The sequence below is a fragment of the Tenrec ecaudatus genome, chromosome 5 (assembly GCF_050624435.1).
Source record: "Tenrec ecaudatus isolate mTenEca1 chromosome 5, mTenEca1.hap1, whole genome shotgun sequence".
Classification (NCBI taxonomy): Eukaryota; Metazoa; Chordata; class Mammalia; order Afrosoricida; family Tenrecidae; genus Tenrec; species Tenrec ecaudatus.
In genome coordinates, this window is record NC_134534.1 from 67,511,088 (window position 1) to 67,527,534 (window position 16,447).

The following is a 16,447-nucleotide window of genomic DNA, read 5'->3' on the forward strand; positions in this document are numbered from 1 at the left end:
TCTCTTGCTTTTAGCCCTTTCTGATGTGGACTCCTCCTTCATGGGACACGCACCTTGTTCCATGTAACATGAAGCATATATGGTCCTCACTTTAAAATTCTTCTTTTAGGATCCTCCTACTTCAGTTTCCCTTGGACTGAGAATGGAAGAAATGATTTTCAACTTGGCTGACACACATCTATTCTTCAATGATTTAGAAGTAAGTCCTACTTCTCTTTCACATCTGTTACATGTGGTATGTGAGAACATAGGTGCTGGTTTTCATAGCAATGGGATATTATTTTCTAAGTATTTAACTGGATAATTGGAATCGTGAGTTAACATCCGTGATTATATAGTTATATGTGTTTACCATATTTATTTTGCTTTGCTTTGGCTGTTGGGTTTCAAGATTAGATGCTATGTAAGCCTTCATAAGAATTAAAGTATAATGTCAAGAATATTTTTAAATATTTTAAAAGCTTGGTTGATTGTCAGAAACTACAGATTTCTCAGTTACCGGAAAGCTGTGTTACCTTTGAATGCGTCAGAAATCACGATCTTCACATCTTCTCTGCAGGATCTGACTCTCGGCATATTAGCTTGACGGGTTTTCTTTTGGGATGGTCTGATCGTCTGGCTCTTTGAGTTGCCCAACTATCCAATGTCAAACTGTGGGTGATGTTATTTGTCCACTATGATTTGGGGGAAACTTTGTAAGACGGCTAGCTAAATGTTATGGGTACTGACAAACATGCTGATCTTGGTTAGCAGCATTCCTGAAAACGAAAGAATATTGTTTTCATCTCTCCATTATGAAAAAAGCATGACTACAACTACATTTCACTTCCTTCTTAATGGAGACAGTTGTTTATTTAAATCCTGCTGTTAAGCAAGCTTGTGGTAGGGCTGCCAACAGGCATTAATCATCAAGTTGTTGTTTTGCTGGATTTTATAAATGTATGTTATTTCAGACAGGAGAAGAATCTGCAAGATTCAAATAGAACTTTTACTGATCAAAGTTAATTGGCAGCAATTGGCCTTTAAATATTTCCTGATGTTTCCCCTTTTCAAAATCAAGCAAAATGCACCTTATTTAATAGATGAACCAAAATCATTTGAAAAATGCCCAGTGTGTGACAGAACTTAAATGCGGTTTGTTCAACATCTGTCCTGTGTTTTGATTTCTTTTCATCTGCAATGAAACTACTCACAGACGAATTGGCAACTTGGAGTGCAATAAAATTATTTAAATGTGCTTTTTATCCCACACCCCCGTCCCTCAATGCAGTGTTTATTTTTGCACATAGGTAAAATGCAATGTTGGGGGGGGGGATTGTCAAGTGTTTACTTTTCTAAAAGAAACCACCGTTTTTGAAGGTAGAAGGATTTTACATGAATGGCAAGTGCAGAATTACTTTTCAAAAAGCTTAATAATCATGCTTCGTTTCAAAAGCTGTTTTTGATTTATGGTTGTGTTTCACTTTAGTAGAGAGCAGCAGAAAAAATTCCATATTTTACTAGGACGTTCACATTCCTTTGCTCAGTTTCCGTTTGCCTCTGATGACACTCACAAAGTTGATCTTTTGTCCTGGTGCAAGCTCGCTACTGGATTGCTCTTAATGGGTGTTAATAGCACCCATCAAGAAGAAGGTAGCAATAATTTATTATTGCTTTAAAACCCCACTACCTGAAAGCCATACTTCTTTCTCCAAGATGTTGGTGATGAAACGTGAGGAGTCACCAAAACGGAGGAGAAAAATGAACAGTCGGGCAAAATAATAAACTTGGCCAACTCCAGCCCCCAAAGTTTCCCAACGCAGAGCTGAAGTAATAGTTAGATTTTTTTTCTTCATTTACTCATATTCTTCACACTGAATTATATCTAGACACTCTCTGAAATAGTATTCCAGCAAATATGTTCAAAGCCATATATTCAGGGTTCTAGCCTAAAAATTTTTCCCATAAACATAAATGAAAAATCAGTAACTACAGCCAACTTAATGTTGAAATATCAGGACTATTTCTTGCATAGGGTAAAGTAGAAAAGATAAGGCATAGATAATGTAACCAAATATATAAAAATAAAAGTGAAAACCTTTTAAGCCTAGTGAAAAATAATGTAAGCCAGCAACCTTATGCAAGTAGATTTTAAATTAGTTTCCTTGAGAATAATGTAAATGTATCCACAAAGGTATAAGATTTAGTATATGTCTTCAGAAAAAAAATTGTAGTATTAAAAAAAATAGTTGGCTCATATACTTACTTTAGTCTTTCTTTTTTTTAAATTCAAGAAACCTGGGTCCAGTCATGGTAAATATTCATTGCTTTCAAAATAAGTGAAATTATTTCCTGGCAAAATAATTTGTTTTGGCATAATGTGGTCCAGAAAACCAAAATTATCTCATCAGGCAGAAATGTTATGGTAATGCCTGATTTCACCCTCCAATTAGTAATGTGCTCTGGTAGGGGACATAAATATTTTAATGTATTTAAATTATATGTATTTAACTCTGTGAGGTGTATGGTCCAAGCCATTTTAAGGAGATTAACTAGCTGTTAATCGCTGTGGCATGTGATTTTCCAGCTCTTGAGCGTTGCCCGTTGACCTTCTTTTCTTCTAAAATCTTTACTTTTTGCTTTCTCCCCTTCTGTGTAGTTAGCTTAATTTCCATCTTGGATGTGTGAAAGAGCTTGAACAATAGCATAGACCGTGTGAGAGGCTGCTAGAAAGATGGGCTGTATTATTCATGTTGGTGTTTAACCTGGGTATTATGATCTCATTAAGGGAATTTAGCTGCAAAAGTCATTTTTTTTAGTAATATTGTCAAGGAATTGACTTTTATAAAATGATTTAGAGACATCTTAGTAAAACCATAAGAAATTTATGAAGTCCAGTATTTATTTTTGAAGCCTTCTGCATCATTTCCCTTTGGTGAGAAATTGGTGATAACTTTATTGCCCCCAAATCACATTTTTCTTAATTCTGCTGTTACTCCTGCAAAAGAATGGTGAGACGAAAACCTGTGTTTTTCCGTGTCCTTAAACTCACGTTCGGAATTTGCGTGACAGGGAGGTGTAATTATGACAGGAAATATTTTGCCCCCCACCCCCAGGAGGCCGGAGACTTTCTTTCGTTCTGTAGCAAGCTTCTGACTTTCCTATTTATAAGTTTGACGAACATCCTACGTATCATTTTACATACAGGCCTCCTGTGCGATCCAAAGATGCTTATATGGAAGTCATTTTTTATGTATAACAGCATGCAATTGGGGGGTCCACCCCAGCCCCACTTCTTACGTATTGCTCTCTCTGCGTGAGTGGAGAAAAGGGCCTTTCTGTTGGGTTCTTATTGGAAGTTAATCTGAAAATAGAGTTGGGGAAAGCCTGCCACATTCAATAACGATTCTGTTGAACCGAGTACTGGTCAGTTCTGTTAAAGCTTTCCACAGTTAAAGGAAAATTGCTTATTCAAATGGGCCTTTTTAAAAGGGGGCATGGAGCTCATATTGGATTATCTTTATCTAGGGATTTAAAGGATACCATTTTACGGACTCTCTGGGTGTTGTCCAGAACAATGGTACTGACAGTGGCCTTCAAGAGCCAGTGGGTTCCAAGCAGAGATGAGGCTGGGTAATAGTGGGGACCCCCTGGGCTTCTGAGACCCAGAAATGAGGAGGGCATTGCACCACTGTGTTCATCTTGTTAACCGAGAAACTAATTGTGTTGGGTATCGCCGCTTCCTGTCTGCTGAGCTAATGCTTTATTAGGCCGGACAGACCAACGTCATCGGTAATGTCTGGATTTCTGGCTTAAATTCTCCAGTGCTTCCTGGATGGAGTCTTCTTTAGTTTCCTGGTGTAGGGTTTTTGTTTGTTGGTTTTTTAAGCATCTGTATTTGTATAGGGGTGCTATGGGGTGCTGTGGGTTAGAATTGACTCGTGGCAGTGAGTTGATTTTATACCTGTATAAACTGCTACAAGGGCATTGTAAGAAGTCATTGGGAACCCAGGATTAAAAAGAAACAAGACAACCCTGTTCACACAGAACAGAACTGCCCCCAAAGGTTTCCGGTCTGCAATCAATCAGAAGCAAAATCATCACATTTGCCTTCTGGGCTACTTTTTGGTTTCAGCTCGGAAAACAGCTTTTTCCTATTTATTTCATCACTTGTGATAAAGTCAGTAAGGAGGAGGAGGACTTGAAATCCCGGGAGCACCCTTGCTAGAGAGCCCCAGAATATTGTTGTGTGCATGAAGGCGGTTAGATGATTTTGTTAGACGAAGCTCACGTCACGGTGTTAGAATACCAATGAATGTTTCCTGTCCCGTCGAGGACCATAAAGTTGACTCTACCGCCCTACATTTTTAGATTTCCCACCTTGTCTTTTCCTCTGTGAGGAAGAACAGCATCAAAACCTCAGTTTAAGTGGCAAAGTAAGTTTTCAAGCAATCAGTAACTCTTAAACGTGGTAATGTGTATTGAATTTCATCACACTGTAACTGATGTCAGAAAAGAGACGATCTCTTTATTCTTCATTATTAAATAATTTCATTCAAACACCACCACCAAACTCACTGCACTGAGTTGGTTCTGATTCCTAGTGACCCTACAGGTCAGAGTAGAACTGCTCCTGTGGGTTTTCAAGACTGAATCTTTACAGGAGGGAAAAGACCCTCATCTTTCTCCTGCTGAGCGACTGGTGGTCTGGACCTGCTGCGCTTTGAGTTGGCCTCCTAGTGCACGAGCCACCAGGCTACCAAGACGAGTGTTCTTTTAAGTTTCTTTCTTTTACCTAAGAGTCTGTGTCACTTATTCTACATGAAGTTAAAAGCATACTCGAAGACTTTCATGATTTTCATATTCATCAGATAAGTGGGAGAACTATATCACAATATAACGTAATAAACGATCCATGTGCTAAACAGCTAACATTATACTTAGAGATAAAATGCCAGAAGCAAATTTTCATTACAAATGAAACAAAAGTAAAGTTACTTACTGTCAACACTGTTACTCAGCATTGTCCTTAGAAATTTGGGGCAGCAAAATGAGACAAACTGTAATTCATGAAAGAGACGCAATTACTGTTTCCCACAGAGGATTTTGTATGCGCATATGTATGTGTGTGTTTATGCACACGCCACACCCACATACAGTTATATGCAGGGTGCGTGGTGGCGGTAGCTCAAAGCAACCCTATGAACAACAGAAGGAAACCGCAGTGACACAATTGTTCTTAGAGTTGAGCCCATGTGTTGATCCAGTTTGTGGAAAGCCGCCTTCTTTTGCTACCAAACATGCCATTCTCCAAGGACTGGTCTCTTGATAAAGTGCCCACAGCACGTGAGGCCAGCCGTGGCATCCTCACGTGGGGCTGGGTGCCAGCCAGTGCAGGGACTTGTGTTTTCCTGGCAGTCCACCAGAAGGGTCACCCTCTTCAGTCACACCATGATTCAAAGGCCTTGGCGCCTCCTCAGTCCTTCTTCTTCGTTGCTCAGCCTTTACGTGCCAGTGAGACCATTGAAATGCTCTGGCGTGGTTCCGCCCTAGTCTGCAAAGTGACATCTTTGCCTTTAACACATGGAAGATATTTTTTGCAGTAGATTACGATTTCATTGAAATATTTTAGAATTTCAAATAGGCTTCAGAAAGAATAAAGGATAGAAAATTAAATGGTTTGTTCATCAGTCTTCTTTATCAATGCTACATCACATTTAAAATGAAACTGTAATTTCAAAATAGTAACAATAGGGATGATAGGGAGTAGCTCATATAAGTAAGGCTTGGGAGGCCTATGTGAAGGAAATGCTGAAATCTTGTTGATATACCTAAACATTTTTGGCAAAAAAAATAATCTGGCTCAAATATAAAAAAAATTTTTATAAACCCCCTTTTTATTCTTCTATTATGAGAGCAAAAAAATACTACCTTTAAAAGGTGATTAAAGAAAGCCCAGAATTGAGCAAAAATATCTACAAGCAGCATAGCAGAGAATTCATAAGCCATGAAGGAAAACATGAAGAAATAGTTCAGGGGCAGAAATGAGCCAAAGGACATAAAGAGTGAATAAGAACACGCCATCGAATGATCAGGACACATAAAGATACATTTAAAAACCGGATTCCACTCTAGCAATGGAAATGTCAAGCATTAACTGTTCAGACCCCTGGCCATCAGTGTTGTCCAATGTTGAATGGCACGCAATGCAATAAGCTGGAATAAGCTAGGTACTTTCATCCACTGCTCATGAGGATAGGAGCTAGGTCAGTGTTTCTCATGTTCAGGTCTGTTCCATAAACTTTTTCATGCTGGTGTACTTTCTCCTGATTAATTCTGCCAACATTGAAGTCTGCATGCTCTAAATTTTGGTGACGTGCCCTGTGGCACACACAGTGTTGTTGATGTTGTTAGGCAGGTGCCATGGAGTGGCTTTCAACTCAGAGTGACCCCTGTACAACAAAGGAAAGGTCATCGAGCCCATGACATCCTCACAATTTTTCTTATGTTGAAGCCCATTGCTAACTTCAGATGCTTATGCGAAGCACTTGACAATAGGCATTCAGAACCGTAAGGTGACCAGACTTTTATTTCACTTCCTGCATCTATTCCAAGAAAATAGAAGTTGCAGATAGATAATTATGAAATGATAATAAGTATCCATTGAAAGTTTATTCTGATGGCATTTATATACATCACTCTATTTAATGTCCTGATAGCTCAACAGAGGCATTATCTCTTTTAAGAGGAGGCACAAAAAGGAAAGAAAATCAGTAAAACAAAACTTGTCTGAGGTCAGACAGGTATTGAGGGGCAACATTCTCCAGAAATCTAAATAAACCTCATTCTACAGAATACCTTCCATGCTGTGGTTTTTACAGCAAAATTTAGTAATATTTGAAGTATCTAATAATAGGTGACTAGTGAAGTAAATTATATTGCATCTTGATGAAAACTATTTTAAAACTATTGCCTAAAGGGAAAATATTCATGGCCAATTGCAAGTTTTAAAAATAAGCAATAAAATACTGTATGGCCTTGATGTTAGAATTCATGGCATTAAAATAAAGCACTTGGAGGAAATGGTATTTTTTCAAAGCAGCCTACAGAACGCAGGTGTGATCCCGGCTTTTAGAAACAATGGCATTCTTTAAAATAACTGGATAGACTGAAAAGTTACCTATAGCTATTTTCCCGTTACGGGGCTGTCAGTACTATTGCTCAGTGGTTGCATCCTCTACAGTCTGTATCTGTGTTGTTCATTCCGTCATTAAGCAGGCCGTTCGCATTACTGAAGGGGACACAGTGCTTGATGCTGGGTGTGCAGCTGCGACGGAGGCTGCGTCACCCTGCCCAAAGGGTTACCGCTGCAGTAGAGAAGTAGGCAATGGAAGCTTTGTAAACAAATGAGATAATTGCATGTGGACATAATATGAAGAAAACAAACAATACTTGGATCCGACAATGTGGGGACAGCATGGATGATCCGTGGCCCCGGTGCTCAGGGAGAACTGTCTGTGAGGAGATGACATGCATGCAGAAAACAGGACGTTCCAGGGAAATCAGTGTGCAACCATGCGGTAGCTAGCATCTAGGAGGAGAATGGAAAGTGCAAACGACCTGAGGTGGGGTTGAGATTTTCTTCTTCAAGAAACATGCAAGAAGATTAGTCTAGAACAGCATGAATGGGAGAAAAGTGACCAGGTCCAAATTATCAAGTGACCAGTAGACTGTGACACAGACCTTGGATGTTTTTCTGATGGCAGTGGAAACCACTGAAGCCTTTTAAGCGTGAAGATGAGAGAATTGTGTGTGCCCCTTCAAAACATTAGGTTATCAGATGAGAAATGGGGGTGAGCAAGCACCCGAGGAAGGCAGTTACTTAGGAGATGACTGCAGCCAGCCAGGGAGAGGTTAACCGTGGCCGTGGTTGTGCTGTCCTGGACTCTGTGATAAGTTGCAGATGCATTGCACTGCGGAGGAAGCCCAGTCGGCATTTGTGCGTGGATCAGATGAGGGAGGTGTGGGAAGAAGGCATCAAAAGTGATCACTAGCTTTTGACATTAACAACTGCATGAGTTGTCACATTTCTGAGGTGGAAAGAGTTGGTGTGGGGTAAGAAGGCAGGGAAGGGGGCAGGGGGCCTTTACCCAAACGTTCTGTTTTGAGTAGACTAAGTTTGAAAGGCCTAGTCAGTATTCAAGTCGAATTATGCCATCGTTTGTGAATATCAAAGTATTCACAAGCAGGTGAATTTAGAGATTTGGATCACCGAGAAGAGAAACACTGAAGAGAGAATTCTAGGAGTCATAACATCATCCCAAATGTGAATAGAGGAGAGGGCCTAAGAGTAATCATGAGGACATTCTAATCATTAGAAGTAAGATCAAGGTAGAGCCTTCAAGGGAGAATGGAAATTAAAAATTGTTAACATGGCAGATTTATTGTACTTTCCACAATAAGATTGTGGGAAAGAGAGAGGATGCAAGGTGATAGCGAAGGTGTACGTGGAAAAGCACCTGGCGTCACAGAACTCTAGAGAATCGAGGGTTTCCACAATGAGAACGTCTGTCCTGACCGTGCCCAATGCTGCCAACATTGAGTGGGATGAGGACAGAGAAATGGTGGTTGGATTTGGCACGAATGTTGGTCATTGATGATGCTGATAAACACCATTGCGGTAGAATGGCACTAAACAAAGGTTGGATAGCAGTGGTGGAGGAGAGGATGAGGATTGAGAGGGTGAAGACAGTTCTGCCAGCGCAAAGATGTAGGCGGTTTGCGAAGAAGGTAAAGGCATCAAAGTCAGTGGTCATTAGTGGATTCCTACCCAGGGTGACTGCCCTGTGCATCAGATCAAGTGTCCCTTCTTCCAAAGAACCGCAGTGTCCCAGTCGTTTGGTCAGTAGCTGAGTGTGCTGTGTGTGCACCTCCCAAGGATGGACAATCGTGAGAGTTTTGACCACGATAGAATGTAAGCATATGGTGTGGGTTGTGGAGGGCATAATAGGGTTAAGAGATGGCTGTTCTACTCTGTCCGCTATAGGGTACAACAGGCAGGCTTCCGGGTCCACAGAGGCAGAGGTCCACATGGCTGAGAGACAAAGCACCAGAGAGACTTGGCTGAGAGAGGTTGCCATGGACCCAAGACTGTGCCCTTACTGTTGAGTGACTCTGCTTGTAACCTGTTGATTTCCTTAATGAACCCCCATTAATTGTGAGTTACGTGTGGGAGTTCCATATGGCCATTGCAATGAATCAGAGAACCCAACATAAACATCGTGTGGCTGGTGTCAGACGGGTAACAAGGATGGAGGGAGGGATGTTTGAACCCCACCTTATGACAATAGGGGAGCCAGAGGAGGTCAGATATGGACCCCACACATTTTGCTGCAAAGAGGTATATAAAATTATGTACAGTTAGATCACAGGTCTGCTGTGCACATAAAAAAGACAAAAAGTTTCTCTACTGTAAAAAATTTCCCAAATATAAAATTGTCTCCATAAAGAGAACACTAATTTTCTCCAAGTGGTAGATGTATTGATTTTTAAATAATCTCTGTTATTATAGTCTCTAATTAATATTTCTTAATGATTCAAAAAATACTGAAGATTCATATAGTCATAATCATGGTCAAAACTCTACTATTTCAGCTCGACTCGCACCCTCTATTTATGGGGCTTGTTGTCTTCCGGCTCTAGAGAAATCAGAGGTTGAACAAACATAGGGCGCCATTGAGTCACGAGGGCCCTCTGGGCTTCAGCCTGTAGTGTCTTATGAGTCTGTAAAGACTGAGTGGTGGTGAGCTGAGGGGCGCGCGTGCAAGGTGGAGTCCAGGGCCTTGGGAGAGAGAGGCTCAGGCTTGAAATGGATTGAGATTTCTGGGAAAGAAATCTGGCCCTGCTGCATGAAGAAGAAGCAGCCTCTCAGAGAGGGAAAATCCTCTCACGGCAACAGTTCAGTTTGGAGACCCAGAATCGAAATGTATCTTGAAGATACCTAATTTGGAAATTTGAGTGACTGTGTCAGGCCAAAGTGGCCGTTTTGAGTATCACAAGAAAACTGGTGGTGATTTTTCGAAGAAAGCCCTTTCATTGAGTGGGAGAGGCCAAAGCTCCATCCTTGCACACCCCATCGTGTCTGGCCCGAGTCCAGCCGCCCCTAACAAGCTTCAGTAATGGGAACCGGGATGTTGTGCGCATTAGGAGAGGGAACAGAATCAAGTCCCCGGAACAAGCGACAGCCCCTGTTCTGTTAAACAGAACCACCACCGCGACGATCCAAGAGATGGCCAGAGGGTTGCTTGTCTGTTTCCAAACAAAACAAAACGCTGATGTTGGCCTGCTGGTGTCTTATATATGACAGGCGTTTTACTTTCGGATCCTTGTTTTGCTTGGAGGCTCACTCTTCTTGAACCGGGAGAGAGGAACGATATTTTGAAGTTAAATTGTGTCCCGTCGCCTTCAACGGGAGTCTGCTTGGTAGAGAAAGGAAGGCAAGGTGCCCGTCTCTTTCGCCCTCTTGTTTTCAGACTGAACGGCGCAGGGGGAGCCCTGTAACTTCCACTTCCCCCAAATGTGTTTAAGTTGCAGTCCCCAGAGGCTTCTCCCATTTCAGGGCAATTACAATGGAGCCTCTATCGGGGCTAGTTCAGTCCAGGCCTCTCCCGGCATTTCTAAGGAAAAGCTGTCCAAATCCGTGATTCTTACCACCACTAACTGTGTGCGGCTCCTTTGTAAGGCAGGTGGAGGCTGGGCAGGAGGAGAGGATGTTGATTTTGATCAAAACATTCGGTCAGCTTGTTTGCTTCTTCCAAAATGATTGAGCAGGACCCAGCTTCTGCTGTTGGCATTTGATCAACAATGTCAAGGTAGCTACCTCTGCTCCAGGCATCATCCTCGTCAGTTGGCAGGGATGCTTTGTTTTCAATGCATCTTCACGGCATTGCTCCTGAATTTGGAGACCAAGTATTTCTATTGGGCAAAAAATGAGCAGCTTGGAAAATTAACAGTTGTTTCTTGTGCGTAATAAGAACCTGGGAGAGGCATGGGAAAATACGAAATGATTTCCCCTCCTAACATACTCCTAATATTTGTTGTGGTTCATTGCCACAGTCAGCTCTAACTCAGAGAGAGCTCATAGGCAACATTCAAAATCATAAAACAAACTCATGGCCAGCTGGTTGATGCCAACTCATAGCAGCCCTCTAGGACAGGATAGGACTGCCCCATCCCATGAGTTTCTAAGATGGAATTCTTTGTGGGAGTTGAAAGCCTCATCTTTCCCCCAAAGAGCTAGCTGGTGGTTTTGAGCTCCTGACCTTAAGCAGCTCGATGTGTAACCACTATACCACCAGGGCTCCTATATGACATGCATGTTATATGTATACATAAAGATATGTAGAAAACATTGAAGAATGAAACATGACTTGCTCCTGGTCTGTCTTTATGATCCTTGCATTTTTGACTCCATTGTTGCAACTGCTGTGTTGTACTTTCTAACTAGGGACTCATTTTCCAGGACTGTATTGGAAAATATTTTGTTGTGACACAAACATTTTCACTGACTGAAGTTTAGGTATAGATTACCAGGCCTTTCTTCTTAATCTGTCTTACTCTGGAAACTGCACAGAAGCCTACCCACCCTGGGCATGATGCTTCTGGTGTTTGAAATACTGGTGGCATGCCTTCCAGCATGCGGTGACATGCAAGCCACCACCGTAAGACAAACTGGCAGGTGGTGGCATTTTAACATTTATTTCCTCTAAAGTAAAAGAAAAAATATCTCAAATTTAAACAGAAAATCATTGTAAGCGCTCACCTATTTAGATTTCCGTGTGACAACTCGTCATTGGCCGAAGCCTTATGAAAAGAGGTGAGAAGGGCTTTTGCAAAATGTGCGGTAAAATGTAAAACGTTCGTGGTGATGAGAAACAAATGACTTTTGTAAGGTTCCTTTTCAAGAGAATGGTGGTAAGCAAGGTGAGGGTACACCGGCTCTGCAGGCACTTCCGGTTGGTGGGAGACGTAAATGAGTACAGCTCTTAGTCGAGAGCTTGGAGGCCTCTGGGAGTAGTCAAGCAGGGCAGCCATCTACGTGTGTGTAAGAGTGGTGTTAACACTGCTACCTGAAGGTTTACCAAGAACCCACAAGGCTGGATTGGGTGGCAGGTTACGGCTTTCAAGACGGGTGCTTTAGGGAGACAGTACAGCATGAGCATGGCTCGGAAATCTCAAGGCTTACAAATATCACGTACATGGAGTCAGTGTGCACAGAGGAGCTGAGAAGCAATGTCCCAGAATGGTATTCCAAAAAGGCAGCCCCAATAAGTTTCTTGAGCTGAAGAAAGACTGTGAGTCACGCATTACTGTCCAAAAACTCCCAAGCCTACTGTTATCAAGTCAATTCCAACTCACAGTGACCCTTCTATCAGATTTGTGGGGCTAACTCTTTACAGAAACCAATCACCTCAACTTTCTCCAGGAAGCAACTAGAGGATTGGCCATTGGCAGTACTGTGCCTAACCCCCACAGCATCACCGTGCTAAACACAATATTGTGGGGCACAGTGTCCACCTCTGATATTCAGCATGCCAAGAAAGTATTGAAAATATCTGGGGCAGCACAAAAGGTTAACATGGTTGAGAGATTCTAAAAGCTAGAGGTTGGAGCTCACCCTGATTCTAGTTCCACAGGAAGTCTCCAAACGCCTGGCGATCTACTTCCGAAACAGCAGCCGTCAGAAACTTGGGGAGCACAAAGCTATTCTTGGCATGCGTGGAGTTGAAATGGACTCGGTGGCAACTGTTAGCTCCATCAGCCACTGGTTGGGACAACGGAATGTGAAACATGCACAAAACAGAGTATGAAGCATCCATGTAAAAGATCACACAAGTGAGCGGTTGACCTAAGAGGTCTTTGCTAAACCTTATTGAGTGGAGAAGCGAAGTGGGTTACAAAGAGCATAGTTCTTCCTGTGTTTTCTGGGCCTCCCTGCTAGCTTGTAAGCTCTGTAACAAACCGTCAGGAACTTTCGCTAAATGGAGGAGTGCATGGGAAGGGAAGGATGGACGGTAGAGCAAATGCTGGACAGTGGAAGGATCTTAACAGTGATTACTTGAGAGGTGGCATTGAGAGTTAAATTATTTGATTTTATTTTTGTATTGCATGAGGTTTCCATGTGAGTAGACATCATTTTATAACCAGGAAGGGAACAAATGTACATGCATTTACACAAGCTAACACTTTAGTGTTCCAGTGATAAGCTGTAAAGACATAATTAATGAACTTCTGGTTGGATCATTGATTCCTTCATATGGAAGCTCTGCAAACAAGGCAATCTGGAAGCTTGTGGTCTCCGTCATCTGTGCCCTCGGCCCACTGTTAGAACGCAAATAGAAAGGAAACGACTTCGAAACGACCTCTTCTTTCAAAGAGTGTGTCATCTGCTCAGGCACACACAGTTCTCTGTGTAATTCTGCATTTCCTTCTCCAGCCAAGGTGGGGTGTCAAGGGGACTGGAAATAGTGATTCGTTACACCGGTGGCTTTCAATAGCGGTGACTTTGATGATCCAGACCGCGGATGGAGAGAAGAGGGAATCAATAAAAGTACAGCAAGGGCACAGCCTTGAAGGAAGAGGAAGAAGTGAGACGGCATTTCCTCAAGCAGTAGACACAGCCAGCAAGAAGGAGCCTGGTGAAGGCCGGGCGGAGGCCACTCTGCTGTCCGTTCAAGTCCACTGACTCACAATAGGATGTGAGTGCCAGGCTCAGAGCCCATGATAGATAAGGCTGTGGCTCGTGGTAGAGGTCTTGCTCAGCAGTGGGGTTTATGCCTGATCTGGCAGACCAGCATTTATTACGTTTCACAATGGAATCTTTCCAATGCCTTTATCATGCACCACCTGGCACAAAAGGAGAGACAGACAGACAGAGGCAGAAGAGAAATACCTCTCTTGCCCCCAAAAGGTACATGTTCTACATTTGGGATGATATCCTCTAATGGAACAAAACGGACTTCCCGAAAAAAAAAATGTATCCCAGAGAGGTATACACGTTGGACTGAAAGAAGTGCTAGGGAAAACCCGGTGGATTTTATTTTCCATTCTCCTTGTTTTGCAAGAATCCTAGCTCTTTCCCTGTGAGAAAAGTATATCCTTTCTCCCAGTCATTCTGGTGTTTCAAGGGCCCTTTCATGGCCAGGCCCTGCATCTCGCTTAGTTTTGTACCCTGCCTCGTACAGTGCCTGGACTATATCCAGATGCTCCATTACTATTTGTTGAATGCATGAGACAAGGAAAGAAACAGTGTTTTTCTGAATAAACATGCAAGCCAAAATATGGCTATTATTTGTAGCTCCGAATTGACTTAGGAGCGGGTGGTTTTCATCGGAACGGAGACTATGCAGGTAGACAATGTTTTCCCTTGGCGTTCCTTTCAGACACTCCACTCCCTTTACCTGTTGACACCCAATCATTGGAGCATGCCGAGCTGTCCCACATAGAAGGATTTACCTAACAAGGCAGCTCACATCAAGGCTGTTGATGTGAGGTGCTCTCCCATTGCTTTGACTTGTGGCGGACTTACATACAATGCAACAAAATGTTCCTTGGTTGTGTGCCATCTTCAAGATCGTATCCGTGTCTGAGCCCCTTGTGGCTGTTGTGTAGTGCTGTCTAGCCCAAGGGCCTCATCTCCCAGCACTCTGTTGGATGGGACTTTGTCAGGATCCAGGTCTTTCTGTTGGCTGATTGTGGGAAGTAGAGAGCCAGGCCTTTGTTCTGTGTCTGCTGTAGACTGGAAATGGCACTGAATCCTGTCCACCTCGGGTGCCCCTGCAGCGTACCACATAGGAGCCACCACAGTCTAAGGAACTAGCCAAGCCGGCGATGGTCACACAGAGAAGTGGAGTTTAGACTAGAGCTTTCCCTGATCTCTCAAGTTTTTGCTTTACCAAAGAACCATCAAAAGGGCTGGTTCCCGGCGGTGGCATTTCAGACGCGCTGATCCTTGCAATGACACAGAGAACCTTGTGAGTGAGAAGCGACCCCCTCAAAGTCCACCGCACTCCCTGTGAGGGGCTGAAGGTGGGGGAAGGTGATGACAGGACCTTCCTGTGGCTCACAGGGAACCTTTTTTTTCTGTCCAAGTGCCCGTGTCCGGTCCTGCGTGCTTCCTTTCCTCTCAGAATCAGTAATAACTACACAGCAGAGATTATCCTAGAGGATTTTTATGAACACATAATCCTTGAATATTTTAGCCTGATTCATATTCTCAGAGTTATACATTATTTTATATGAAGTTGGGCACCTTTCAAAATCTTACAAAGTTGATCTAGCAGTTAAGATACATTAACCAAAATTGATACATTGGTATCTTTTTTATACTTTCAGACCTCCTCCTCTCAGTAAAAGGCACTTCAAAGAAAAATTCCATGGTTTGCTACTAAATAAAGATGAATCTATAGACATGGAATGATGATAGCTGTGACCTCTATTTGTTTCAAATACTTACTTTAAAAGGAGTAAAATATTACTCCAGAAAAACAAAAGTATTGTCTTAAAATATGACATAATTTAATACCACAACTTGGAGTGTAGTGTTTTACATATGACCAATGTTTTAAATGAGTATGTGACCAAAACAGAACCATGTCAGTGGAAATTTAAAGCATCTCATTAAACGTGTCGTGAAGAAGTTAGCAGATAATGCTTTGTTCTTCTTCGGATGGCAAGTAGGGTTTAAAACAAAGGACAACAGAAAAGTGGGTGAAAGGAGGCATCGGACAGTGTAAGATATGACAAAATAATAATAATTTATAAATTATCAAGGGTTCCTGAAGGACGGGGGAGGAGGGAGGGAGGGCGAAAAATGAGGAACTGATACCAAGGGCTCAAGTAGAAATCAAATGTGTTGAGAATGATGATGGCAACAAATGTACAAATGTGCTTGACACAATGGATGTATGTATGGATTGTGCTAAGAGTTGTACAAGCCCCCAATAAAATGATTTTTAAAATTTTAAAAGAAAGAAATGATTGCCAAAAAAAAAAGGATAAAAGGACTTCCTGGCTTGGATATTTTATCTACAGTTCTGGCAACAAGTGTGCAATCAAAGGAACGATTTTTATTAGAATGTGATTACTCACAGCCAGATGAGCACCGGGGTCACCGCGAAAAAGGCTTCTTTAGTTGATAGTCTCAGCAGGAATATTCGATCTAAAAGAAAGGCCACTGGAGCTACAAAGAACTACAGCTGCAGCCAGTGACAAACTATGTTCACAAAAATGATGAGACATCAGCTCAGTATTAAATTCACAACTTATTCTTTATTTTTATATTAAATACTTTGTGTTTTTCATTGGTGCTATACTGTACCCTGACTGGCTCGTCTCTTCCTGTGACCCTTCTGTGAGGAGATGTCCAATTGTCTACTGATGGGCTTTGGGTTTCCACTCTATGCCCACC

At 42.2% G+C, this 16,447-nt stretch overlaps 1 protein-coding gene across 1 annotated transcript in view; it reads left to right on the plus strand.

The window, feature by feature from the left end:
* EYA1 (EYA transcriptional coactivator and phosphatase 1) overlaps positions 1-16,447 on the plus strand; it is a 159,162-nt gene that overhangs the window by 109,285 nt on the left and 33,430 nt on the right. Inside the window, exon 10 of the mRNA XM_075550654.1 lies at positions 110-199. Within this exon, the coding sequence (XP_075406769.1) occupies positions 110-199 (90 nt within the window). The remainder of the gene's footprint in view (positions 1-109; positions 200-16,447) is intronic.